At 34.4% G+C, this 14,710-nt stretch overlaps 1 protein-coding gene and 1 long non-coding RNA gene across 11 annotated transcripts in view; one reads left to right on the forward strand and one right to left on the reverse strand.

The window, feature by feature from the left end:
* Positions 1-390: 390 nt before the first annotated feature.
* On the reverse strand, positions 391-12,829 carry LOC134541138 (uncharacterized). 3 transcript variants are annotated; one of them, XR_010076554.1, is made up of 3 exons: positions 12,696-12,829; positions 6,398-6,541; positions 391-6,183 (listed from the first exon to the last, which is right to left on the reverse strand). It is a non-coding gene; the product is annotated as an uncharacterized LOC134541138 (long non-coding RNA). The 3 variants fall into 3 exon arrangements; XR_010076555.1 differs by lacking the exon at positions 12,696-12,829 and adding an exon at positions 9,000-10,231; XR_010076556.1 differs by lacking the exon at positions 12,696-12,829 and adding an exon at positions 7,844-8,245.
* LOC134541135 (protein amnionless) overlaps positions 10,071-14,710 on the forward strand; it is a 34,290-nt gene continuing 29,650 nt past the window's right edge. For 4 of the 8 annotated variants that reach the window (XM_063384333.1, XM_063384335.1, XM_063384337.1 and 1 more), the window contains exon 1: positions 10,071-10,439. In XM_063384333.1, coding sequence (XP_063240403.1) covers positions 10,385-10,439 — 55 coding nt within the window. In that variant the 5' untranslated portion in view covers positions 10,071-10,384. Of the gene's footprint in view, positions 10,440-10,938; positions 12,902-14,710 lie in introns of those variants that run through there. The other 4 variants (XM_063384340.1, XM_063384339.1, XM_063384341.1 and 1 more) reach the window with 2 other exon arrangements.

The following is a 14,710-nucleotide window of genomic DNA, read 5'->3' on the forward strand; positions in this document are numbered from 1 at the left end:
AGCCCATAAGCAGCCCTGTGTGGCTATAGTCCACATTACACGAGACCTTGTCCACACCTTGTGGCCAGGTCAACAAAGAAATTACCCAGAACTTAAAACATGCCACGACGAGAGAAAGCTTAATCAGTTACTCTGCACATCGGTTAGATCAAGGCTGATAGGAGGCAGCTGTGGAGTCTATGGAAAGAGATTCATAAACATTTACACTATTGCAGCTATTTCATATGAACAAAGTTGATGAATGCCCCCAGGGTGCGTGAATTCTACGGCCCCGGGTCAAAGTGAGATGCAAACGAAAGAGACCTCGAATGGTGCCGAGCCATTAAGGGTCGTTTTTGCGCGCAAAATGTGTCAAGAGAGGTGTCGTTCTAAACTAAGGTACACAATGAATAATTCTTATTAATTTACTAACAAACAAAAAAAATACAGGAAATGTATAATGAGTCAGCTGCTATTTTAGCATTTGAAAAAACACATGGCCCTAATCAATATTTGTGCAGGTGGCTATCGAGTCATAGGGAGCAGCACGCACTCACCACATTGCACTTCCTTGCAATTTGACTCCATTTTCTCAAGCCAGAAACGACTATCCCTCACAATTTTTTCTATTGAAATGCCTTTCATTGTCCAAACAACAAAGTACACCACTTTCTTCGTGTGATACACAATTGCCCTTGCACTTGATAGAAGTAATTGTGAGAGCGATTCACGCAAAGCTCGCTTTCGACAACTCTGCAAAAGAACGTTTTCAGCTGCACTGCAACATCTAAAGGGTTAAGTTCCCTTGCAGAGTATGGACATTTTAACCTCCACCAAACCATCATCATCAATCAAACCATCGGAAGAAGCTGCAAGAAAGCAACGATAGTCAACTGTTGAACAGTATGGCCTGCTATTTCTTCGTACAAAGCAACAGCTAAGCACTCGTTTGCAAGACCATGTATTGTGGCAGCATTCTCCAAAATACAACTAAGCAATCGCTTCCACCGTCAATTTACACAAAATATTTTCCCTCATTTCGCAGACAAGTCCGAAAAAGGAAGCAGTGTTTCATTCTCTCCTCTCCTTCATCCACAACCGACTGCTTCCTTGATCTTGCGTCCGCACCTCCAGATCATTTATCTCTTCCACTGTAAGTTCTAAGCTCATCACCAGCTCTGTCAGAATTTCTAGTTCACGACCAGAAGCCGGCGGCTGAGTTGCGTGAGGACCATAGCTCTTACCACCCTGTGGCTTGGATGATTCCGATTTCTTTGGTGCATGAGGATTCACGTCCAGCCTTCGCCTACAGTTTCTGTCTTTTTGCCATTAATCGCCTTACAGTCACTCCTGGGCTTACCTTCATAGTTTGTCCACGCCATTTGTAGCGAAGTTGGAAAGACAAACAAGCAGCAGTAGCCCTACAGCTGCAAGACCCCTGCTGTGAATGGTTAATCTGATTACTGCCTACCATCCTCGCAAATAATGACAAGTACATTTCTGCTTGGTTGGTTGTGAGATACATTACAAGTGCTTGTGACTTTGCTCTCACTCGGTTGAAAGCTTGTTTGATTCCCACGACTAAGTCACGAGGCAATGAATCATAACTGCAGGGATTCGCTGATGTACCAGCTCTCAAAACACACTGCTCGATTGCATAACTCATGGTCCCCAAACACATGGTTGGGCACATTTAGAAGTGCTGATTGAAGTTGTATAGCATTAGCCCCACAGTTGCTGATAGAACCTCTTGCACGGGCTTTGATTTTCAACTGGCCGAGATGGCGTGTCTGGATGCCCTTGGCCATGGCATAAAGATCCTTTTTAAGATGATTCTTCATGACATGGTTGGCACATTCAAACTTTTCAACATCTCTTCCATACGAAACATTCACAATTATGGCTGCATGCACACTGGAATCACCATCGCCAACAAACTTCTTAAATTGAAGTTTGTACTTGGCTTCACAGAACCGGAATCCTTCCACTATAATCCCTGTTTCCACTGCAGTGGAAGAATCAGTCCAGTTCTGGAAACAAAAGTGAGGTGTGGGTTCCTTTTCCATCCGTTTGCTACGAATGCATGCGGTACATACAATATTTGTTCCTCACACCAAGGAACAACAATTTCTTAGTGTAGAATCCAATTATTATAACACATCCAGACTTAGCAGAATACCTATGAACATAAGATCTTTGGTTCCAACCTCCATCCAAAATTCCTATGGTCCAAGCATGTTCCTCATTTCCAACTATAGAGATTTGTCCATCGTCTTCCGCCATAAAGAACTCTTTCATTGCAGTATTTTCCATTTCCTTCTCCAACATTACTTTCCAGTGTTCACAGATTTTATTCTCGTGGCACAAAAAGCAATCTGGGCTCATAGGTTGTACATCATTGAGCGACAAAAGTTCATGCAATGGCTCATAGCCTAAGCCAACTGAAATAGTGTTTAAGTTGACATCCTGTTTAGTTTTTCTTTGCCTCCTCACTAGAAGACATTCCACAGGTTCAGACTTCAACTGCTGTTCTTGGTTGCAGTGCGTACAATTAAACTTGAAATCTATCAGTAGACCGTACCTTTTGACACTTTTCAGCACATATGTTCCTGAAGAGTGATTTGGACATCTGCAAAACCAAACAACAATTACAATAACAATAATTTCGGGTAACATCCCACTATGTTTTTTACCCTTTCCCTCTTTCCTCCAACAAACAAGACTTTATAGTATAGTGAAAGAAATAGAAATTAATGTGAGATTCGCTTACATTGGCAGTTTAGTTATAGCTATTGCGTTACATTGGTACTCAAGCTGTTGAGGTGTGGTTTCTAATTTTATGCAAATGTTCTACCTGCATAACATCAGCTAATATTGCCAATCATCACTGTTGTTAAAACCGAACCTAGCTAGTTGATAATGAATCCTGACAGCAGTGCCCGACTCTTCGTGACAAATTGTAATTCTGCGGGCGTGAAAGCTATTACTAAAGTGCGGTTTTCAAGGCGAAGTTATTCTAGGCTGGTATATCCGTTGCCAGCTGCAGAATGCAGGTGGTTATATAGCATTTTTTTTTAGCAGTTAGTCCTGCATAAGGAAAGATCTTCATTATACGTGAAACAATAATTTGTTCTTAATTATATTCGTGCTTTTTTCCCAGCTCATCACCGTTGCGAAACAACAATTTGACTTTGAAACTCGCTATGGTGCATGACTATAAAAAGTAACTGAAGTTTTTATTTCAAGTAGTTAGCCTAATTTTGTGCATTACTTGATTTATAGCCAAATAAACCAACTTTTATTACTGGCTTATGATAAGTGTGCTTTTCTAAATAACTTCTTAAGCTCTATGAAATATTAGCCGAGAGTCAGAATAGTATAATAATAGGTCATGTGGTTGATGGAAAAAATATTATGAAATCACGTTATAAGTACTCACACAAATTTTTTTTTTTTTGGTAAAGGTTACAGCATTTTCATGGTCAGATGAGATCAATTGCTTACAAGGTGATCAGGTTTCAATTACAATTGGGCTCAAGCCTGGTTTTTCTACATGTGAGAACCGCTTCAGTCTTTGTTCTTTATGAGTTGCTGCCATTTCTCATACCATGTGCATTCTATTGCTGCTACATTCTAGTCTGTTTACACTTCATCCGTTTCTAATGACCTTAAGTTTAGACATGGCCCTTACTGTGTTTTGGGGTGCTTCAGACAACGCTATCGTGACAAAATTGCTGAACCGACAAAATAAATGTTTGCAATCATAACTTTTAACTCATTAAAACACTATTTACTCTATAAAAAGTTGAATGATTTAAAAAAATTCTACCGTGACATTGATTGCATTGCTGTGTAACATAATCGGTAGTCAAACCACAATTTCAAACGAAGTTATATTGACTCTCATGTGCGTTATTCACCGGGCACAACACAAAATTGGTACATTTTCACAAATAATATTTACATTAGATTTCGGTAAATATGTAGTGTACGGATTATCGTCAAAATTTTTTTTAAAAATCTGAAATAACTTTCACTAGGCCTATATGCTCTTTTACGTCCTCTCTTCATTACAGCCTGCGGAGATAAGAAATTCCAATTACTTTTGGAGATATCAAATTTTTAAATTTTAATCACTATACCTGTACATTCACACGGCATTCACCATTGTTTTTTGTTTACGAGTATCAATTGCTTTTTATTGGATAATGTTGTCACGTGATAGTTCGTGATAGGCCAATATTCAAATGAACCAATAGGTGATGATTTATTCATTTATCATCATTTCCTACTAATGGCAAAGGAAGTGTACCCGCCTTCAACTTAGGTGAGTTTTTAACGTTTCAAATTTTTATGCTTATTTGTTATTTGTTGCGCGTAAAAAAAAATTACGTTCGTTCCTACTGTTAATCCTTTGTTCCGGTTTGTTAGGTCAGGTCAGTTACATTATAAATACTTAAAACTATAAAACAAGTAAAATTAATTGATATTATTTTTTATTTCCATTTATTTTGAAGTATTTATAATGTAACTAACCTTACCTAATGGAAAATTTCTGTTATTTAGGCATTCACGCACACACTGCATAATATAAAATGGCGGCGGTCGAATGATTAAATAGGTCTTGTATTGCAAAATAAGAACGGCGATATCTCCAAAATTGGAATTTCTTATCTCTGCAGGCTGTAATGAAAAGAGGACGTACAAGAGCATATAATAAAAGTTATTTCATATTTTTAAAAAAATTTTTGACGATAATACGTACACTACATATTTACCTAAATTTCTTAATAAATCTAAACATGTAGGCTACTTAAGAATACCCATTCTGTAAAACGAAAATGTGTTACATTTATTTACGTTGAGTAAACGAACTAAACAAACTTTGTTATTTGTGTGACATCTTTCCAATGATCATATTTTGTAATTACTTTTCAAAACTTCTTAAAACTAACATGGTAAAATCATGATGTCGCTAATTAAATGCATGAAAAACAAATTTTCTCATGGAAATATTACTGCAGGTTTTTTTAAACTATGATATAAAATTCATTTATTAATATTCTATCAACTAAAAAATGTTTACATGTATCTGTATGTAAGTTAAATATCGGGCAATCGTGGGAATGGTTTTAACTTAGTTAAGTTGATTCCAAATATTCTGATTGAATTAAATTATAAGGTGCATGAAAGTAATATGGCCACATTGTAAACATGAGCAATTTCTGAGACTAGCAAATATTGTTTGTTTTTTGTGAGTTGGGAAAAAATCAATTATTTTAGCCTGATAATTTTTTTTTTGGTGTTCAATTTTTTTTCCACCATCGTGTTTTGCCAGTTTATTAGTTGAATTCCTCAATTGTGACCATACTGGCCAACCCTTGCTGTCAAAATCACACAAATAGATATTTTTATTTAAATCAATATTGAAACATGAAGTCCGCGGAAGAATTTTCAACCTTACAGCCGGCAAAATGCTTAGAAGTCTATAGAAATATTTTTAATTAAGAAAAAAAAATTACTCCACTTTACGTGAAAAAAAAATTGGTTGACTGTAAAGTCGGTTTACGGACGATAGTTTAACGTGACGTCATATCAAAACATTGATGAAATGATTGCATACTTTTATGAATAAAATTGAATCATTTTTATTGAATTATCATTATTTTGTATGGATACAAAGAAGGAGTGAAATGAAATCTACAATTTAATTGATAAATTTACTTTAATTTGCACTCATTAATTCTAATATGTTTATTAGGTACTTTAACTAAAAGATTATTTTAACTATAACTTTTATACATGTTTGCTATTTAACTTCTTCCAATCTGTGTTATTCTGTCAAGGATAGGACGATGATAGGAAAAGTAGGAAACGAATGGGAGTGTTTTAAGTTTAATGTGCCTCGAAAAAGTCAAATCGATGGTTGTTCCAATCGAGTGGAAGAGAGATAGATGCGGCGCAAGCCTACAATGAGCGTAACGGGACAATGAGTCATCCTTTTTCGTGCGTGCAGCTGGCGTTCATCGATTTATTAGACGTTGTCACGTCAAAATTTTACCTGTGTCACTCTAGAAGACGGCACTGCACCATGAAGTGACGTACATCGGCCAGCATCCGACCATTTAGCGTGCTGAGTCCGGGATCTGTCCGTGGCAGTGGAGACTCGTAAACCACTACCAGTGGGGGAGAAGGTCGTAGTTCCTAGAACAGTTTACATTGTTACATGCTTTAAAAAAAAACACCACTAATACGATTTATTTCTATTCACAAGAGCATTCAAGCTTGAATTCTAAATTCACCTTTCATATCACAAAGATGATGTGATTGTAAATCCTACCCTTGATCATCATCAGAAATAGTAAGTATGTGTAGGCTACTATCATCAGTGTTAGGTGGCATACATGCAACCACTTACGATGCCATGCTGGTTACTGCTGGTGCCAAAGTATCAACACTTTGGCTTTCTGGCAATGTTGTTTTTGCAGAACCATCATCATCATCAGGCAGAGAGATCTGTACCAACCCCAACGTCTTCCTTTCTTTCACTAATCTTGCGAGCCTATAAGAAATAATGTAATTCATGAAAGTAGTTCAAGGATATATATTTGGCTTCGTTATATTTATCACAGTTTTATGTTAATATAAGAATTCTTGAAAATGTTATTGAGTGAAAAAACTTGTTCATTGCTGATGGCCTATGTTTTTTTTTTTTTTATTATTTATCTGCTGCGCTGTTAACATTCTCACACACACACACACACACACACACACACACACACACACCCACCAGTTGTTTGTTTTATTTGTGCACTTATAACTATTGTTTTTGCGGAAATCTAACTATTTACTACACATTTACAAAATAAATTCCGACCGATTAGTGGCACGATAAAAAGTCATATTGTTTTTCCTATGTGATAAATTACTAATTTTTAATCCAAAATGCTAAAACTGTCTATGAAAATTTGTAAGTCTAGTCTAACCCATCGTAAGTCTACAACCGACATTTACGTAAACTTGCACACAAGTTTACAAAACCAGAATTTGTTGCACAGAATTCATATAGTAATAAATTTGGCACAGTTTTTCAGCTAATAAAATGTATAAATAAATTCCCTGTACTGTTATATTTGCCAGGTTAAAATTACAACTGCAATGGAAACACAACAAATGGGAACCAGTGAATGATTTTCAAGGTTACGAAATACTAATTTAATTTTTAAAAATATGCTTCGAAATCATTGCACGGGCAGATGAATAATTTAACAAAAAAAAATTACAATGTTATAATTAACAGAATACTACATATTTTTTTACTTGGATTCTATTGGTCGCACGGAGCAACAGAAACGGAAGTGCTCAGCATTGCCCAGCTAATCCGTATGGTTTGTCTCCATCTGTCTGTCATTCTAGAAACTCTGTCCTTGCAGAACAGGCCTTAGCACCCTCATGATTTATTTCTGGTTATGATAAAAACATACATGTATTTATTTCTTAGTCTTGATCTTTACGTTATTTTTTTTATAAACCTTTAAATATTTATGTAATGAGTAGTCATAAATTTAGAATTAATATATTCACAGAAAACTTTTCACAACTACATAATGTCCACTCACTACATAATGTCCACTCATTTTCATAAAATAACATACTTCAGTATAACTCCAACACACTATGTACAAGAAATGACAAGGTCATTAACTTAAATCTAAAAAGAAAATTGCAGTTAGATCTAAATAATTTTTTACTTTGAACCGCTAAAACGGCTAAATTTTTCCACATCCTACATGTTACTTTTACGGAGAAAACATTAGCATTGTAGTTACAATGTAGTACATATAAATTAAATTTAAAAACTTACTAAACTTTTTGTTGATTAACTTCTTTCCATTTCCTGCAAAGCTTCATCTTCAAAATACGACTTATAGTCACAGACGACCGTTTCAAAGTAAAAAGTAATGTTATACCCTCCAGAACTCCTCTGCTATAGTTGGGACATCTAGCGGGCAAACTCTAAACTCATCGTGGAAAACAGTGCTTAATATCTAGCGGCGTAATACTTAACTCATACAAGATTCATTCATTTCACGAGCTACACACGTGGGTTAAATAACAAGTTTTTGACTCAATTATTTAAATTCAGTATGTTATGCAAACATTTAAGCAACATAGAAATGTTCAGGATACGTCATTTATATTGTGTGTAAAGCAAAAGCCTTGTAGAGTTTTTATAAATACCTAATATTTAGGATAGTTTTAAAATTTTCTTGATTAAAATTTAAATAATTTTTTAATCACATTTGCAAAATGAAAAGCGGTAAATATGTAGTTGGGCGGTATTTGCGAAAAAAAATTTTAAAAATCCGAAAATACCTTTATTAGATGCTCTTCAACTTTCTCTTTTCATTAAAAGTGGCGGAGGTAAGAAATTCCAAATACTTTAGGAGATATCGAATTTTTAATTTTCATCATATGTAGTTGAGCGGTATTTGCGAAAAAAAATTTTAAAAATCCGAAAATACCTTTATTATATGCTCTTCAACTTCCTCTTTTCATTAAAAGTGGCGGAGATAAGAAATTCCAAACACTTTAGGAGATATCGAATTTTTTAATTTTGCAATACAAGACCTGTGGAACCATTCGAGCGACGCCATTTTTGTTATTTTGTCGTCAATGCGTAATTAATAAAATGGTTGATTAGGTCAGGTCAGTTACATTATTAATACTTTCAAACTAAGCCGAAATTAAAAATAATGTGAATTAATTTTAATTATTCTTTAGTTTTAAATTATTTATAATGTAACTTACCTTACCTAACAAATCCGTAACAAAGGATGCACAGTAACAACTCACGTAAATTTTTTTTGTTATTACAATTTGGAACGTAAAAACTCACAGAATGAAACACGATAATGATAAACGAATTCCCAGAACGACTACAACATCTAATGATCAAATGGCGTGGATGATAGTTGTAATTACACATCGTTTTCAAAAATAAATGAATAAATAATCACCTATTGGTTCATTTGAATTTTGGCCAATCACACAACTATCACGTGACGACATTCTCCAATGAAAAAAATTCATACTCGTAAACGTAAAACGTAAACAAGAAACAATGGTGAAGCCGCATTAATGCACAGTATTGTGATGAAATTTAAAAATTCGATACCTCCTAAAGTATTTGGAATTTCTTACCTCCGCCACTTTTAATGAAAAGAGGAAGTTGAAGAGCATCTAATAAAGGTATTTTCGGATTTTTAAAAATTTTTTCGCAAATACCGCCTAACTACATATTTACCTGAAAAGCTTTATTTACAATACTGTGGATATTATGTATTTTTACCTACAATGATATTCATGGGAGAAATAATTTCCCTGGTGGCTGCAAAACTAAGGATCTTAGCCTTAACCCCAATCTCTGTCCGTACTTTCACAGGAAACCTGTCTTAAAGTGTCAATGAAGCTGCATAAAAATTAACCTTCTGCTTTCAACTTCATCAAACACTCAAACTCTTCACAGGGCAACAAACCTATCTGTATTCTCTTGGGACTTTAACCCAATCACAATACACCTCTTAGTTATCCTTTGGCTGGATTTGACATGCAAACCATACTCGTAGTGCCTATTCTCTGTAGGCCAACCTCTTCGGCCAATGAGTGCCTCTTACTACATGGTAGCCACTGCTACTAAAATGGACAATGTACAACAAAAATTCAACCAGGCTTAACTGCCTCTCATTTGGGTAAATATGTATTGTACGGATTAGCGCCAAAAAAAATCGTACAAATATGAAATAACTTTCATTATATGCTATCTTACGTCCTCTCTTCAGAACCGCCTGCGGAGATAAAAAATTCCAATTACTTTAGGAGATATCGAATTTTTTAATCTTCATTTTTTGGCGATTTTTTTTAAAAAAAAATTTAAAAATCCGAAAATACCTTTATTCTGTGCTCTTAAACTTCCTCTTTTCATTAAACCCGGCTGAGATAAGAAATTCCAAATACTTTTGGAGATATCGAATTTTTTAATTTTCATATTGTGCACTCGTGCGGCGATAACGGTTGCTTGTTTACAAGTATCATTTTTTTTTTTTTGCGATGTTCCCGAACGGAGAAACCTAAGATGCACATAAAGTTCTGCCATTCCCGATTACACCCGAACAATTCACCTTCGGCCAACCTCGGGTTTATTTATTAATATTTCTCTGTTTATTTTAATGTAGCTATACTAACCTAACTAACCATCCAAATGGTTTTAAAGTTTTTTTTTTAATGTAGCTAACCTATCCGACCACTTTTAATATTTCAATTCATTTTTCCTGCGCAAAAATAAATAAATCCCGAGGTTGGCCGAAGGTGAATATTCGGGTGTAATCGGGAATGGCAGAACTTTATGTGGATCTTAGGACTCTCACGCGAACGAATACATCATGTAAAAAGAAACTTACGTGAGTTTATTCTGTTCATCCTTTTTCCCGGTTTGTTAGGTCAGGTCAGCTACATTATAAATACTTTAAAACTAAACAACCAATAAAATTAATTTTATTATTTTTAATGTCTGTTCAGTTTCAAAGTATTTATAATGTAGCTGACCTGACCTAATCTACCTTTGTCCCATTTTGTTAGGTCAGGTCAGTTACATTATAAATACTTAAAACTATACAACATGTAAAATAAATTGATATTATTTTTAATTTCGGTTTATTTTGAAGTATTTATAATGTAACTAACCTTACCTAATGGAAAATTTCTGTTATTTAGACATTCACGCGCACACGGCAAAATATAAAATGGCGACGGTCAAATTATTACACACGTCTGGTATAGCAAAATAAGAACGGCCATATCTCCAAAAGTATTTGGAATTTTTTATCTCCGCAGGCGGTTCTGAAAAGAGGACGTAAGATAGCATATAATGAAAGTTATTTCATATTTGTACGATTTTTTTTGGCGCTAATCCGTACAATACATATTTACCCTCATTTGCATTAAAATTTTCTGCCCTGACGACTTCATGTAAGGGTCTCTTAACCGACATCACATGTACAGCCCACCCATCCATCATAAATGGGCCTGTACGACATTCATTCTTAATTCGGTAAATATTTACTTGGGCGGTATTTCCGAAAAAAAATGTTAAAAATCCGAAAATACCTTTATTTTATGCTCTTCAACTTCCTCTTTTCATTAAAAGTGGCGGAGGTAAGAAATTCCAAATACGTTAAGAGATATAGAATTTTTAAATTTCATCATTAGAGTTGAGCGGTATTTGCAAAAAAAAAATGTTAAAAATCCGAAAATACCTTTATGATATGCTCTTCAACTTCCTCTTTTCATTAAAAGCGGCGGAGATAAGAAATTCCAAATACTTTAGGAGATATCGAATTTTTTAATTTTGCAATACAAGACCTGTGGAACCATTCGAGCGGCGCCATTTTTGTTATTTTGCCGTGTGTTCGTGAGACGTGAATACGTGAATCGTGAATGCGTAATTAATAAAATGGTTGATTAGGTCAGGTCAGTTACATTATTAATACTTTCAAACTAAGCCGACATTAAAAATTATTTTGTGAATTAATTTTAATGGCTGTTTAGTTTTAAAATATTTATAATGTAACTGACCTGACCAAACAAACCCGGACAAAGGGTGAACAGTAAACTAAAATGGTCGATTAGGTCAGGTCAGTTACATTATAAATACTTTCAAACTAAGGTGATATTAAAAATAATGTGAATTAATTTTAATTATTCCTTAGTTTTAAATTATTTATAATGTAACTGACCTTACCTAACAAACCCGTAACAAAGGATGTACAGTAACAACTGAGGTAAATTTTTTTGTTACTTATTACTTGCGCAACAATATCAAAATAACAAATAAGACTTTAAAATTAGAAACGTTAAAAACTCACCTAAGTTGGAGGCGGTAATTAAACACCGTTTTAAACAATAATTGAACTAAATAATCACGTATTAGTTAATTTGAATTCTGGCCTATCACGAACAATCACGTGACATCATTATCCAATAAAAAAAAATACTCGTACGTAAACAAGAAACAATTGTCCACGCACGCCACAGGAATGCGCTGGTTTTGTGCTGAAATTTAAAAATTCGATATCTCCTAAAGTATTTGGAATTTCTAATCTCCGCCGCTTTTAATGAAAAGAGGAAGTTGAAGAGCATATAATAAAGGTATTTTCGGATTTTTAACATTTTTTTTTCGCAAATACCGCTCAACTACATATGAAGAAATTTAAAAATTCGTTATCTCCTAAAGTATTTGGAATTTCTAATCTCCGCCGCTTTTAATGAAAAGAGGAAGTTGAAGAGCATTATTTAAAGGTATTTTCGGATTTTTAACATTTTTTTTCGGAAATACCGCCCAAGTAAATATTTACCCTTAATTCCTTGGTCACCTACCCCGACAACAACCTATTTCAGTTTTTTTTTTTTTTTTTAAACTTAAATAAAAATTTCTCACTTATTCCCAGTTACTTTACTTCAGCTTTCGTTTCCCACCTTTAAATTAATATTCGAACAGACATAAACAGACACGATATACACCGGTACTTAGCCTAAAATTACTGTACACCTATCAACTCTCTTTAAACTATTCAATTACTTGTATACATTCCTTCTTGTCCAGGAACAAAATTAAATATACAAAATTAAAATTAAATTATTTCTTACAACTAACTTACCGTACACAAAAAGGCCCCAGGTGATGGCAAAGTCATGGCTGGTGGCTATGTTTATCGGCGGGCAGCTTATCCAGGCTCCAGGCCTGCCAACTGTAGAAACTCCTGCTTCCAACTGTAGATACTCCTGCTGCCAACTGTTGCTACCTCGGCCACTCGTTTCCAGAGAGCAGCACTTACCGCAAACGCTCTTCAGCGACTACGAATGCGTATGTCTGAAGGGGGAAAAAAACGTATTTATACTATAATAAAATATTGTAGAATATTAGACAATATATTTGTACAATATTTGCTATAATGTATTTTTAATATGGACACATGCAGGAGCGCAACAACTAAATTTCTAAAGGGGGCAATATATACCTTTTTTTATAAATAATCATCGATCCCCCCTATTGAAGCGGGGGGTCCGGGGGTTCTCCCCCGGGAAAATTCGTATTTCAAGGTGTAAAATGGTGCTATTCAAGCAGTTTTATTATCTAAAAATTGATTTACACAGCACTTTCTTTGCCCCCGTTTGCCCCCACTTCAAGGTTTCAGAGGGGAGAGGGGCAAAATACCCTTGCCTCCCCCCCCCCTGTTGTTGCGCCACTGGACACATGGTGCAACAGCCAATGAGAGTAGAGTGCGAAGCCATATTGGCGAGACTAGAGAACTGTTTATATTTATGAATCATGTTGTGGGAAGAAATTGTCGAGATAATACAATGCTCAGGTGTAATTCCTGCTTTCAAAATTAATCAAATATTTTGTTCATAAAAGAATCACAAGTAATTAATGTAAATAGAAAAAAAGAAAAGTTAGAACAGTTAAAAAAAAAAAAAAAAAAAAAAAAAAAACCCTTTTTTTGGCCCAAATGAATATATACGTTGAAAAACTGTGTTCACACATTACTGGTCAGATGTTAAATGAGATAAACATTCGGTAATTAACAAAGTTAATCAATAGCACTACCGACATGTGTCGGATACATTGCGAAATTTCGTTGGATAAAACAGCAATGACTTGAATGGTACCAACTTATAAGTCGGATGGTGTATATATGTATACCAAAGTGATTTTGTATGTATACGATGTTATAATGTTGTCAGTATTGGATGTATGAAACCTATGTTTTATTTTTATGTGATTATGTTAGCCTCTGTGCTATTAACAACAATAAATAAATAAATAATTCAGATTTCAATTGTGAACGGATTTCGCACTGTCGTGTGCATGGCCTGATATGCACTCGCTTGTGTTTTTTTTAAATTGTGAAGTCAGCTTTACGTGCTTTGCAAATATCCACGATTTTCTTGCGTTCGTTACGTTATTGTGATTCTGGCACGGCAGCCGCGTACTGGCCACTGCAGGGTGACGCATGAGCCAGCTACGCCCCCGGCCGTCAGATAAGGGAAGCCTATGATTCATTGACCTCGGATCAGTCACACATCTCGAAGTTCGCCGTTCATGAAACTTAACTTATACTTGCGGAAAACTACCATCTAATTAAATAATAATAATAAATTTTAAAAAATGGTTGTACGAACGTCAGAAGTTATATTTACTTGGCGTAATAAAAAAACTAACTTTAATCATGGATGTAAATAATTAATGTAAATTAAATAATAAATACGATTGGTAAAGTATGCATTCTGTCAAAAAAGTAAATACTCAGTATTCATAATATATAAAACCCGTGTACAAGATTAATTAATCAATCTAGTAAAATAATCAAGATTAATTTTAATCAAAAAGAAAATTAATAAAACTGCTAATTGGTTACTCTATTTAATTAATTTAAATTGTTTATTAAGTAATGTATTAATTTAATAATGCAAATAAATTATACGTACGGTAAACATAATCTCATTTACATAAACACATATTAAAAAGTTTATAAAAATCACTTCTATCACTAATATTCACAATAAATAAAAAATTTAATTCATATGGACCTGTATTCAATATCAATCACTATGTTGTATGATTTAAAAGCACATACATAGTTTTTATTTAAATTTAGCCTTTTTTCATCCT

Source organism: Bacillus rossius, chromosome 18, assembly GCF_032445375.1.
Source record: "Bacillus rossius redtenbacheri isolate Brsri chromosome 18, Brsri_v3, whole genome shotgun sequence".
In the NCBI taxonomy this organism is placed as follows: domain Eukaryota; kingdom Metazoa; phylum Arthropoda; class Insecta; order Phasmatodea; family Bacillidae; genus Bacillus; species Bacillus rossius.